At 42.7% G+C, this 14,354-nt stretch overlaps 1 protein-coding gene across 1 annotated transcript; it reads right to left on the reverse strand.

Annotated features, from left to right (window-relative positions):
• Nucleotides 1-1,217: 1,217 nt before the first annotated feature.
• On the reverse strand, nucleotides 1,218-13,969 carry LOC130075702 (interleukin-17 receptor B). Its single transcript, XM_056240449.1, has 11 exons — nucleotides 13,790-13,969; nucleotides 13,696-13,714; nucleotides 13,399-13,521; nucleotides 12,065-12,195; nucleotides 9,622-9,748; nucleotides 6,200-6,345; nucleotides 5,921-5,989; nucleotides 5,323-5,386; nucleotides 5,157-5,231; nucleotides 3,045-3,299; nucleotides 1,218-1,786 (listed from the first exon to the last, which is right to left on the reverse strand). Exons 1-11 carry the CDS (start codon nucleotides 13,874-13,876, stop codon nucleotides 1,416-1,418), a joined length of 1,467 nt encoding a protein of 488 aa, XP_056096424.1. The 5' UTR covers nucleotides 13,877-13,969; the 3' UTR covers nucleotides 1,218-1,415.
• Nucleotides 13,970-14,354: the final 385 nt, after the last annotated feature.

A 14,354-nucleotide genomic window follows, 5' to 3' on the forward strand; every position in this document is an offset into this window, starting at 1 on the left:
AAATAAAAAATAAACTAAACTAGCAAACCCACTTTAAAAACTAATTAAAACTAAACTGAATTTGAAAACAAAAAGTCAAAACGAAATAAAAATAAAAACTAATGAAAAATGCAAAACTATAATAACCTTGCACGTGACTCAATTCACGCACACCAACGCTCATTGGCTCGTTCTGTAGATACTCGTAGATGATAGGGCTCCCTGAAGTAATCCCAATTACACCAGCACGTCGACATAACGTCTCCCGTTCCCTCCTTCAGGGAACGAGGGTTACATCTGTAACCGAGACGTTTCTTCTGGGAACGAACACATCACAATATTCCTCATTTAAATAATTCATACGCAGAATAAAGGGGCGGGCCTTGTTTATTTAGTTAGTGTGTTGAAACTGGCAGATACTGACAGATTGGGAAGAGAGGAGCCGCAACAATGGAGAATATGGGGAAAATAATCAACATTCAAGCAGGAAAACCTGTTCTAGTAGAGACCAATAACAACCTTTATTTTCAAGTGTAAGTCGAGCACCATTAGGCTCCTCTCTTCCAGCATGACAGTTTACCTTTATTAACCCGAGCAGAGATGGATCCGCTACGCCGTCCCGTCACTGTGTTTGTTGAAGTGGTCAGAGTCTAAACTAATGCAAACAGGAGCTTCAGACACTGCAAACCTGCCAATACAGATGCTCATCTGCATAATGATTTTTTGTGGTGGACTATTCCGTGTTTTTGTTTTCATTTCATTGTAATTAGAGCTATAACTGTGTTGTTCCCAGGTGAATTATTAATTTAATTTACCAGCCGCATGAGACAAATCAATTTAAATACAATACTTGTGGTCAATGCAGTACAGCAAATCACACTAAATTCTGGTATATAGATCTTGGTTTTAATTTACAAGACATTTGCCTGTTACTTAATGTATTATTATCATCATCATCCTAACAATAGAAAGGCTTTTATCTCAGTTTATTACATAATTTTTTCAGTTTTAAGCATATGAATAACATTTTACAGATTAGACATCAGAAGGAAACAACATGAAATAATGTGACAAAAGGCAGTGCAGTTTACTAATAAAACTCAAGCAGCAGAAGTTATTTCTCTCGATATACTTGATATATATGATATATATAAATTGGCTCAGGATCTTCTCAAAAGATTCTCTCAACGTCCTCTAAACATTAGCACACAAAAAACATTTATACATCGTTCATGTTCAGCAAACATTCAAAAGTCACAAAACGGAATGTTCCCTTAACGTTCGCATAACCATGATAGTGTTTTGAGATGTTTTGAAAACGTCCAATCACAGCTGAACCAGTGAAGAAGAAGCTCAGTGAGTTTGATCAGAGCTGGAACTGAAGTCTGCGGGAAGGAAGCATCTTTCATGATGAAAAATAACCAGAAAGGCACACATCATGGCAGGAGATGAGGTGTTTGGTCCCGGCTGAGGTCTTCGGCACAGGTTAGGAGGTCTGTGTGGATCTCCATCTTCTCCAGGGCGTTCCTGAAGGTGAAGGAGCTGAAGCAGGAGCACATCTCTCTTCTCGACACCTTCTGATGGAGCTTCTCTGAGTCTCGGGGCAGAAGGAATCTCCTGAATCCTCTCAGCTCGGGTTGCTCGCTCTGGTCCTCGGCCCGCAGGTTGACGACCCAGAACTTGTCCCGGCCGAGCGGGTCATGGGCAGCGCTGGACAGCAGGTTAAGGGTCAGGGCGAAGAGACTGCTGGCCGAAGCTGAAACCGTGTCATCGCTCACGCCGGGAACTAGGTTTGATTTAAGGTCGTCTGCAAAGAGAAGCATTCAAAGAAGACAAGAAGTGTGCTTTCAATATGAGTTCATCAATAATTGCCTAATATTGAGACAAGCAAATGGGTCATTCTCTAAAAATCTGTCTCCATAAAATTGACAGGACTGTTATATTCATCTGCTTCAGATTGAGAATCATTGGTTACCCTTTATTTTAAGGTGTCTTACAGTCTGATTATACAAATAAGTACTTATTAAATTAACTCAGGACATGTATTTACTAGGGCTGCCCGGCCTCGACTAATGATTTTTCTTGTCGTTAGTAGTCGTTCCTTTAAGCCATTAGTTGACTAATCACGCGTTTATATTAATAAGCCATAAATCATAATAATGCACCTTTTAATTGCCTAAATAAAATACGCTCAAAATCAGCGCTCAAATTCAAACATAAAGCCACAGCGCACCGGCAAACGTAATGATTATGAATGTGTCGTGAAAAAACAATGAGACTCTAAACGTTTTAATAATTTATTGGTAATGTTTTCTGTGTTGATGCAGACTCGTCATCTCCGCAGTACTGGACGCCATATGCACGTTTCATACGGATTACATAATCGGAGAATATTTATTTTCCATTGGAATCTGTTCATTCAAATGTAGATTTCAAGCTTTCTATAGACATATTTCTCATGTCTGTGAGGCAAGTATACGCTGAGTTTCGGTTCATGTATGTGGTGCGCTCAAGTTCAAGACCGAATCGACAGAAAGCACCATTTTTTTACAAAAGCACAACTGTTTGTTGTTATTGTGAGTTTACAGAAATAAAAGTAGACCTTTTACAGTTTGCGTTAATCTTATCTGTATGAGCAAAAACGACAGTATTTTAAGTTAAATGCGAGTGATGGCACCGGCGCCTGTAACACAGTAAACACACTCTCCACACAGACACTTATGTGTCTAATAATAACACACGTGTCTAGGTTAGGGTTAGAGCGAGTGGACTTGTAAAGCGCTACTACTGCACTTTCATATTTCAAGTAATAAGCCATGTTTGAGGTCGATTAATGACAGACGAATGTTTGGATTTCCTTCCGTTAACGATCTGTCCGTTACAAGCCTGCGTGATTTCGCCACTTTTTCAAGTTTTTTTTTTTTTCTGCGACTGAACGACTGATGCAACTTAGGTTGCCTACGCCTGTTCCATTAGGGGGCAGCCCTAGTACTTACTATTGGGTTAGTTGCATGTAATCTGAGCCACATGGACGGGTGCTGAGAGCAAAGCAGTGAGTTTGGTACCGGTCTGAGGCGGTGTGATGAGGAGGACTCTGTCTGCGAGCTCGGCCTGTGTGTTGATCCAGCGGAGCGGGCCTTGTTCCGCTAGGCTAGCTCGGTCCCACACGTCGATGACCACGGTTACGCCAGCGCGCCTGTGCAGGGATTGAGCCAGGAGCATCACAGCGCGCTGAAACACACCGTCCACTGCGGGATACACCAGCAACACTCGCACGGACACGCCACGCTTCGAGCCACGGCCCCACCGCAGCACCTGACCTGGAAGAGCACGAGTACACTGAGACACGGCCACCATAACTCCAGTTCAAACATTACTGACCCTAGCACAAACACTGACTGTAGAGTTGGCCCTCGACTAACTGGGGCTCAGGTCAGAAGCAGAGAGACTGGCTAAACCGACCGTCTGCTAGCGGCCTCGCGTCACTGAAGTCAGATAAATCCCACCACATAGAGACTCTCTCACCTAGATATCATCATATAGAGACTCTTCATATAGAGACTCTTCATATAGACACTCATCATATAGAGACTCATCATATAGACACTCATCATATAGAGACTCATCATATAGACACTCATCATATAGACACTCATCATATAGACACTCATCATATAGACACTCATCATATAGACACTCATCATATAGAGACTCTTCATATAGACACTCATCATATAGACACTCATCATATAGACACTCATCATATAGAGACTCATCATATAGAGACTCTTTCACCTAGATATCATCACATAGAGATCTGTTCCCCGAATTAGGACATACAAAAAACTCCCAAACCCATTTAAGGGTAAAAATTTAATTGATGTTTAACAAATAAAAAAACTAAAATAATACAGATGAATAAACAATAAAGCTTGGGTTGCTGAATATTCGGTCCCTTTCTTCAATAGCACTTGTAATTGTAATTTATAATAATGTCATCAGTATTACTCAGAGGTCTAGTTTAAAATATAATTCTTTTGAAGTGTTGGTGCTTAAAGGGATAGTTCACCCAAAAATGAACATTAGCCCATGATTTACTCACCTTCAAGTCATCCTAGGTGTACATGACATTATTCTTTCAGATGAATACAATCAAAGTTATATTAAAAATGTTCCGGGGGTTAATAAAGTTATGCTAAAAGAGCAACTCCTACGTCATACATCGTAAAGTGTTGCTCTTTTGGCGTTAATCGATGAGTACTGTCGTCTGCCGGAAGCTAGTTATTTTAGTCGCTTCACGTCAGAAGGCCTTTATTAACCCCCGGAGAGCCGTGTGGAGCACTTTAATCATGAATAGATGCGCTTTAATGGTCCTCCAAACACATACAGCCATTCACTCCCATTATCAAGCTTGGGAGAGCCAGGACATTTCTTTATATAACTCTGATTGTATTTGTCTGAAAGAAGAATGTCATATACACCTAGGATGATACACCTACACTTTAGAGTAAATCATGGGCTAATTTTCGTTTTCGGGTGAACTGTCCCTTTAATGTAACATTATCTAGTGGGTTTTACTGGATCTTAGTGCTGCATTTGATACCATCGACCACAAAGTTCTTTTGAATAGACTTGAAAATTATGTTGGCATTAGTGGAGTTGCACTAGCATGGTTTAAATCACACTTATCTGACCGTTATCAGTTTAGCAGTAAATGAAGAGATGTCTTATCGATCACAAGTTCAGTATGGCGTACCACAAGGCTCAGTACTAGGACCGCTGCTGTTCACTCTGTACATGCTACACACACACTCTGTACATGCTACACACACACACACACACGCTCTGTACATGCTACCCTTTTCAAAATTGACAATTCTGTTTTTTTATGGAATGCCGAATTATACATTATTTATCCGTACACATCATTGTTTGTTTTTTTATTCTTTTGTCTCATAATCTTGAATCAAAATTACTTCCCCTCCCTCTTGCTGCGAAAAGGGCACCAAATCTTTTTGGCAACCAATGCCCTTCAAAACACCTTCCTTTGTGTTCCGCAAAAGAAAGAAAGGCATGCAGGTTTGTAACAAAATGACAGTGAGAAGAGTCCTGGATATCCCCATACCTGTGTATAAAGGTGTGAAAGCAGGTTTTAAGTCATTTTATTGATCACTTACACGTGATGCAGCAGCAGAGAAGCACGAAAAGAAGCGCCAGAACGCACCCAACACCAATGGCCAACCCAGACTTGTCTGGAACAGAAAATTCCAAGAGTAACCAGACAAATGTTCTAAACAGATAACGCAACAAGTACACAGAGATGATGAGTTATAGGATACTCACTCGTACAGATCACTTCATGCTGAACTTCATCTATACCCTTGCAGTGTTCAAAGTGAGGTGTTATCTTAAAAAAAATAACCAAAAAAAAGGCAAGTTAATTCAGGTTCCCTTTGGAAGTGGAACTCTACGCTGCGTCCTCAGTCGGAACGCTTCATGAGCCGGTGTCTGACGCACGTGTGTTACATGGCCATTCTGATTGGCTACCGCAGTTAGGATTTGTGTGTAATATGTCTAGGGTATATATAGTGTATCTGGCAGAGGGCATGTTGTTGGACCGATCTAGTGCTGAGGAACTAGATGTGGCGGGAGTTGAGGTGGATGTGCTGAGTGACTCCGTCTCCTGCCTTGCCCCCCCACACGAGGACAGGGCTGATGAATGACCCCTGCCACGGCCAGATTACACCTAGATTGGTCGGTGGAGAAAGAGGAATCTGCCTAGGGTAGACTGGATGAGCGATTCCTGGCAGGTCACAGGGCCCGAATTAAATTTACTAAGTATTTTATTAAGTATAAAAGCAAGTTATCAAATATTTTTAGTCATGCATGTTTTGTATTGTTTTGTGCACCTTCTATATATTAGATCTAATTTTATAGTCACCAATATTGTAAGGTCTTCACAGGGACCCGTGTATTCCAGTTCCACTTGACATTTTTCTACTTTGCATCCCTGTAGGGCCAACAAACAAATATGAAAAATGACAGATTGATGTTTTACTTCACCTGCAGATTTTTTTTTTACTTGTTTACACTTAAATCAATTGTATGGCTTTTTATTTCAAATATTTTTAGATATTTTATTTATTTACTTATTTTCCTGTGGGTTGCAGTGTTCTTTAATTCATTTTCGCACAAAATAAAATGTTAAAAAGAAACATACCTCTTTTATCTCAACAGTCTTTAGGATTTCTTTTGGGTTCTCCAGATTGATGGTGTGTCTGTCCGCCGCAGAGCTCTCATTGAAGGTCACCATTATCTTATCATCATGAAGGACTGAATAAATGTGAGCGTTCCATTGGATTTCAGCTGGGAAGTCAATCAACAGTCAGTGAAAATGTATTAAAAGTATTAAAGTGGAGTGTGTGTCAGCCTGAAGTGTTTGTGTTCCAGACATGAACGATTCCTCAAATCAAGTGTCTTGCTGAGGAGAGATGTGCTGTGCAATTTTCAAATGCTGGATAAAACAAGTGGAAAATCCCACAGATGTACATTAAAGAGAGACCCGAGCCATATCTTGATATTAGAGCTGTGTTTGAAATTGATGTCAGGTGACATTTTACACGGATGTCTGAAACCACAGTGAAGATAATCTAGTCTAGAGCACTTATTCAATCTTGCAGGTTCTCCTCGCGTTTCCTCTTGGTGCTTCGGTTTATCAAGCTATATTTATAGTGTTGTCTGGCACATATGTCAGTGACACAGTGACTTGGTCGCACATATCGATTTGTTCTATTAAGAGGTTGGTTTTGTTCTATTAAAGAAGACCTATTCTGTTTTTCTCCATGCTCATCTGTGTTTAGTGTGTGATGTTGCTGTTTGATCATAAGAAAGCTCCAGTTCTCCTCTATATCAGAGTCAGTGTTTCTGAACTCCTGAAACGCCTCCATTGTAGTCTTGAGCTTCTTACGGGAACGAGCACGTCACAATATTCCTCATTATAATAATCCATACGCAGAATAAAGGGGAAGGACAATTCCCAAACACACTCGAAGCGTTTGCCCAATCACAACACACTTCTCCAGCCGACTAATCAGAGCACAGTGTGCTTTTCAGGAGGAGGGGCTTCATAGAGACAGGAAGTAAACAGAGCGTTACTGACAGACTGGGAAGAGAGGAGCCGCAACAATGGAGAATATGAGGAGAATAATCAACATTCAAGCAGGAAAACTTGAAACAACATCAAGAGTTTGTGAAAGAATAGTGAAACATTCAAAAACCAAACAAAAACACAGATTTGGACACCTGATCAACAAATACATACATAATCACTGCTAAAGATAATAATGGCTGTATCAAAAATAAGATGATTTATTTACACAAGTTTGATTTGCTTTTAGCTATCTTTAATTATATTTCAATAATTTGTAATCTCTCTTAACTCATTGGTAAAGTATTGCAATAGTTGCCTTTCGAGGGAACTCGCACTGAACTCTCGAGGGAGCTGCTTGTGAGGATTGGGAAACATTACCAATCCGAGTGCTGCGCTCATCATGGGGTTCGCATATGGATCTGATGGGATCCTGAGACTGCTGAGGCACTTTAACAGGAATCCTCTGCCAGTTCCGATGTTCTCCCGCTCAGCGGCTTCTTCCTCACAAGCGGAAAACCCGATGTTTGAGCTGTCTGCTTCCGGGGAAGTGGATTTTGGAGATGACTCGCCACTCCATGTCCCTGCATATGAGGAGCTGGTTGAGGTTGTTTCTCGTGCCGTGGTCAGATTAAACATCAGCTGGCCACGTGAAAGGCAGGAAGCGCAAGTGAAAAGCATGACTTGATGAGCGCTTCCTGCAGCGCAGAGAACAACCTCAGCGCTGGGGTTTGCCTTTTTTTCAGATTTGCACAAGTTGTGTATGCAACATTGGGGGAAAGATGCACAACAAGTTGTGTAAATCATGGAAAAAGCCACACTCTTCTCGTCTGACCAATCCCCCGTATTAGACTACAGTAATATTGCTGGGCTTTTCATCCTCCAACTCACGCTCTCAAGTTTTATGTCCAGAGGTCTTCTCGATGGTGGAAGTCAGACCAGTTGCTGGTGTGTTTCGGGTCGCCCAAGAAGGGGCTTCCCGCATCCAAACAGACCATCATCAACTGGATCGTTCAGGCTATCTCTATGGCCTATCAGGTGCAGCTGCCTTCACATTTGGCCATCAGGGCTCATTCAACAAGAGGCATGGCATCCTCTAGAGCCCTCCTTTCAGGGGCCCCGATCCAAGAAGTTTGCGATGCACCAGGATGGGCCACTTCTCACACTTGTATCAGATTCTATAGCCTGGACATTCCTTTTACGCCTGGCACTCTAGTGCTCACGTCCTAAGTGTGCCTATGACAGCTTCACACTGGGACAGGTAGTATCGACGCAGTGCGAGTTCCCTCGAAAGGGAACGTCTCGGGTTACGACTATAACCCTTGTTCCCTGAGAAGGGAACAAGACACTGCGTCCCTTCACCACGGTGTCCGTTTGAAGCTTCCGTGAATGCCGTCACATGTTACGTCATGACGCAACACCAATCACGATTGGCTTAGTTTCATTCATGCTTCCCCAAAGTGTCGTCATCAACGCAGTGTTTCGTTCCCTTCTCAGGGAACAAGGGTTACACCCGCGACGTTTTTCAATAATGAAAGACTGAAAATCATAAACTGAGCAGAATAGGGCCCAAAACTGAGCCTTGAGGAACTCCAATATAATAATAATACCGAAACATAAACTTTGCTTCCTGTTTGATAAATATGAATTCATACTGTAACATGTATGTCTCATACATTTAATGGCATCAATATAAAAATTAAAAAGTGTGAGCTTTGATAGGAGCACCCTAATGTTTCACAGTATCAAACGCCTTCTTTAAATACCCTCAGAAAATGCTCCTATTCTAAAAACCTATTCTAATTATCATTGATTTGGTTACACTCAATTTCACAAAGAGTCTGATGTGAGTTTATCGTGAATATTTTTTATTGAGTTAGAAGTCAAGTGACAATGTTGAGAAATATATATGATATGGCTTTAAATTCAATTAGTAGCATCTCTGGTTTCAGGCAGAATTAACATAATGCCGTTCCTTACTGTGACTGAAAATGGCTCATATAGGGGGAAGGATCCTGGTCATTTCACCCACGTCAAAGTAAAGTCAACATATAATGATTTAATCCCAGAGTGAGCAATTCCAGTCGGTCCTTTCTCATGTAATGGACTTTATGAGACATTAATATAGGGATTGAGGATGATTTCAAACACAGCTCATAATATCACCCCAGACAGCAACATAGTGTCGGCCCAGTTCCGGCCCTCATCCGGTACACATGGTTTCCACACGGCCTGGATCTGGGTCGACACTATGTTGCTGTCTGGATTTGATGCCGTCTAAAACATCACAGATTTTGCACGTCTGAGCACCAGCCTCATCTGTATATTTCAGCTGAAGTAGATCTTAAAATGAAATGTGGAACACAGTGAACAGTGACTCGTAGTTTATAGTTTTAATATAAAATTATAATAAGATGGAGAAGAAATAATCAAACATCACACCACATAGAACAGAGAAGATGAAATGAGTGGCTGTAAGAGCAAATAAAACTGACCTGCTTTGAAAGTCTTTGTATATGTGCTGCCTGTTCCAGTATTTGATGTGGGAAGGTTATAGGCCAAGAAGTGATACTTGTTTGAAGGACAAACGGATACATTTGGCACAGTGAAACTGAACCACAGCTGTCAATCAAGAAGAGAGTGAGATTAGGACACACAATCTCTCAGTTTCTCTCTGATGGTGTAGTATTTGCTTCATGGGTGTTTACTGTAATAAAGCCCTAAACTAAAATTGAAATTATACTCTCGTCTTTAGTCTGTTTTCTGATCCATCTTCAAAAGGCTTTCCAGACAAACAAATTATGTTTTTCTGACCCCAATGGCAGATATATGTTCTTGTTTTAAGTGTAAAGTCAACATTTCAGCGTTTTGTTTTTCAGTAAAATATCTAAGTAATGATATTTTCCGAAAACCTGTCATTATCTGGTGTGACCACCATTTGCCTCACGCAGGTGTACAGATCCTTGCAACACGGGGCCGTGCATTATCATGCTGCAACATGAGGTGATGGTCGTGGATGAATGGCACAACAATGGGCCTCAGGATCTCGTCACGGTATCTCTGTGCATTCAAAATGCCATCAATAAAATGCACCTGTGTTCATTGTCCATAACATACGCCTGCCCGTACCATAACCCCACTGCCACCATGGGCCACTCGATCCACAACGTTGACGTCAGCAAACCGCTCACCCACACAACGCCACACACACTGTCTGCCATCTGCCCTGCACAGGGAAAACCGGGATTCATCCGTGAAGAGAACAGCTCTCCAAAGCGCCAGATGCCATCGAATGTGAGCAATTGCCCACTCAAGTCGGTTACAACGACGAACTGCAGTCAGGTGGAGACCCGATGAGGACGACGAGCATGCAGATGAGCTTCCCTGAGACTGTTTCTGACAGTTTGTGCAGAAGTTCTTTGGTTCTGCAAACTGATTGTTGCAGCCGCTGTCCGGGTGGCTGGTCTCGGACGATCTTGTGTCCGGGTGGCTGGTCTCGGACGATCTCGTGTCCGGGTGGCTGGTCTCGGATGATCTTGTGTCCGGTTGGCTGGTCTCAGACGATCTCGTGTCCGGGTTGCGGGTCTCAGATGATCTTGTGTCCGGGTGGCTGGTCTCGGACGATTTTGTGTCCGGGTGGCTGGTCTCGGACGATCTTGTGTCCGGGTGGCTGGTCTCGGACGATCTTGTGTCCGGGTGGCTGGTCTCGGACGATCTTGTGTCCGGGTGGCTGGTCTCGGACGATCTTGTGTCCGGGTGACTGGTCTCAGACGATCTTGTGTCCGGGTGGCTGGTCTCGGACGATCTTGTGTCCGGGTGGCTGGTCTCGGACGATCTTGTGTCCGGGTGGCTTGTCTCGGACGATCTTGTGTCCGGGTGGCTGGTCTCGGACGATCTTGTGTCCGGGTGGCTGGTCTCGGACGATCTTGTGTCCGGGTGGCTGGTCTCGTACGATCTTGTGTCCGGGTGGCTGGTCTCGGACGATCTTGTGTCCGGGTGGCTTGTCTCGGACGATCTTGTGTCCGTGTGGCTGGTCTCGGACGATCTTGTGTCCGGGTGGCTGGTCTCAGACGATCTTGTGTCCGGGTGGCTGGTCTCAGACGATCTTGTGTCCGTGTGGCTGGTCTCAGACGATCCTGTGTCCGGGTGGCTGGTCTCGGACGATCTTGTGTCCGGGTGGCTGGTCTCGGACGATCTCGTGTCCGGGTGGCTGGTCTCAGACGATCTCGTGTCCGGGTGGCTGGTCTCGGACGATCTTGTGTCCGGGTGGCTGGTCTCAGACGATATTGTGTCCGGGAGGCTGGTCTCAGACGATCTTGGAGGTGAAGATGCTGGATGTGGAGGTCCTGGGCTGGTGCGGTTACACGTGGTCTGCCGTCGTGAGGCCGGTTGGATGTACTGCCAAATTCTCTGAAATGCCTTTGGAGACGCTTATGGTGGAGAAATGAACATTCAATTCACGGGCAACAGCTCTGGTGGACACTCCTGCAGTCGGCATGCTAATCACACGCTCCCTCAAAACTTGCGACATCTGTGGCATTGTGCTGTGTGATAAAACTGCACATTATAGAGTGGCCTTTTATTGTGGCAGCCCTAAGGCACACCTGTGCAATAATCATGCTGTCTAATCAGCATCTTGATACGCCACACCTGTGAGGTGGATGGATGATCTCGGCAAAGGAGAAGTGCTCACTAACACAGATTTAGACAGATTTGTGAACAATATTTGAGAGAAATATACCTTTTGTGTACATAGAAAAAGTCTTAGATCTTTGAGTTCAGCTCATGAAAAATGGGGGCAAAAATGTGTTGCCTTTTTGTAATTTTTTCCAGAGTATGTACACCTGTTGTAGGCGAGCTAGGCTGATATGAAGTCTCTCTCTCTGTGTGTGTGTGTGTGTGTGTGTGTGTGTGTGTGTGTGATGGTCATATGTACACCTGTTGTAGGCCAGCAAGGCTGATCTGATCAGAGGAGAACTCAGGCTTGTATCCACATCTATAACTTGATTCTGTATTATCATTTGCCTCTGACCATGTGATCCATGTGCCAGTGAGATTGCGAATGGTGCCTGAGAATGCAAGCGACAAACAGAATTTACACAAGTATACTGTACAACTCAGCCTATGATCTTTAGTAAACAGTTCTTCACTATTAAGATAATGTAATTACTGTAAAATACTTAAGTATTTAATAATACTTTTATTAATACTTATTAATCTTTAAAAAAAAAAATCCGATCTTTTGAAAAAACAATCTTTTCTGGTTCCAAAGTTGCAAAACAAACACCAAATACATGATCGTGTGTGTGTGTGTGTGTGTGTGTGTGTGTGAGCGTGTGTGTCTGTGTGTATGAAGCATCAGCATCAGCAATCAGTAGCACCTCATTGCAGTACACGAGATCCAGGGGGCGGAGTTGGATCCAGATTTAAGGGGTGGAGATGGGTAGGATTAGGGGTGGGGTTAGGGGTCAGGGGGTGGAGATGGGTAGAATTAGGGGTGGGGTTAGGGGTCAGGGGGTGGAGATGGGTAGAATTAGGGGTGGGGTTAGGGGTCAGGGGGTGGAGATGGGTAGGATTAGGGGTGGGGTTAGGGGTCAGGGGGTGGAGATGGGTAGAATTAGGGGTGGGGTTAGGGGTCAGGGGGTGGAGATGGGTAGGATTAGGGGTGGGGTTAGGGATCAGGGGCGGAGATGGGTAGGTTTAGGTATATGTAAGGTGGGAGGAGTTGGATCTGGATCCAACTCCTCCCCCTGGATTTCGTGTTCTGCAGTGAGGACCATCTCAAAATATCAGCATCATCACCATAATAAAAGTGCTGTGATCAGCTGTAATTCTGTCAACTGTGGCGTTTGTTTTCTGTGACTGTAAGAAGAGTTTCTCATTATCTAACGTCTTCTCTAGTCACTGACTCTCAGAAACACATACTCGCGCGCACACACACACACACACACAAAACTTTTAAACACAATATACAATTTGCAACAATCACATCTGGTTTTAAATGTTAATTAATATTGGTAATCTACTACATCAAATAAATCTTAATTTCCAGGTTTTGTTTAACGTACGACAGTGGGGTTAGTCTATTATAGTTGGGTTTCATTTTTGAAAAATGGTCCATATTTCCAACAATTATCATTTCTTGTGAATTCCAACAACAACAACAACAACAAAAACCACACATATCCATCAACAAGAAAAGAGATTTACGGCTGATTACAACAACCAGACGTAACGATGATAGTAATAGTGTAATATGTGCTGTGACTTACTGTCGACATTAATGGCCCATCTTATAGTGAGAGAGGATTGAGATTCACTCAGTTCTGCAGTCAGATCATGTACGGGTGAAGGGTTCCATTCATGATATATATATTCTTCATCATCATGAGACTCTGAAAAAAATTCTTCAAGGTTATCATCAGACAAAAGATAGAAAAGAAAGAAAGATAGAAAGAAAGAAAGAAATAAAGAAAGAAAGAAAGAAAGAAAGAAAGAAAGAAAAGAAAGAAAGGAAGAAAGAAAGGAAAAAAGAATGAATGAAAGAAAGTTTGTTCTTTAACACTTACGTTGTTGACATGTTGCAACCTGAAATCAATGATTTAGTAAATTACTGATCAGAAGATTTTTAAATGATTTCTGTTTTGAGATTACGTCACTTACGAAACTGTGAGATGCGCTGTCAGAAGGTTTCCACTGGATTAATAAAAGAAAAGCAGCGATTTCCCTCATGAGGTTCAGAAGATCCATCTCAACAGACTTAAACAATCCAAACAATGATTGTCCAAGATTCTAATTATTAAAAAGCCTTAATTCAACTGTCTAATTCACATAGAAAGCTTAAAAATGCACATAATGCTTCAAACCCACACGTTTCTGCAGCGAATGCCTTCCTCAGTGTGAAGCAAAGCTTCTGTTGAACTGCTTTATCTCTTCTCTGAAACACCCACACACACACACACGCACACACACACACACACACACACAGATTGATCTCAGTTCCTGTGTCTGTCATCTGTCGCTCCTCGTCAGCAGTTCCGGCTGCACTCTTGCACTCTCAGGTACCTGCACATTTATCTCACAATTCTGAGAAAAAAGTCAGAATTGCGAGTTTAAATCTTTTTAATAGAAATGGAGATATAAACATGTTCCTGACCTCAGTAATACGTGGATTATAACAAAAGCACAACATGTACTGTGAGAGAGCCTTCTTACAGAGGTTTCAATG

Source organism: Rhinichthys klamathensis, unplaced genomic scaffold (assembly GCF_029890125.1).
Source record: "Rhinichthys klamathensis goyatoka isolate OS25496 unplaced genomic scaffold, OSU_Roscu_1.1 h1tg000599l_1, whole genome shotgun sequence".
Classification (NCBI taxonomy): domain Eukaryota; kingdom Metazoa; phylum Chordata; class Actinopteri; order Cypriniformes; family Leuciscidae; genus Rhinichthys; species Rhinichthys klamathensis.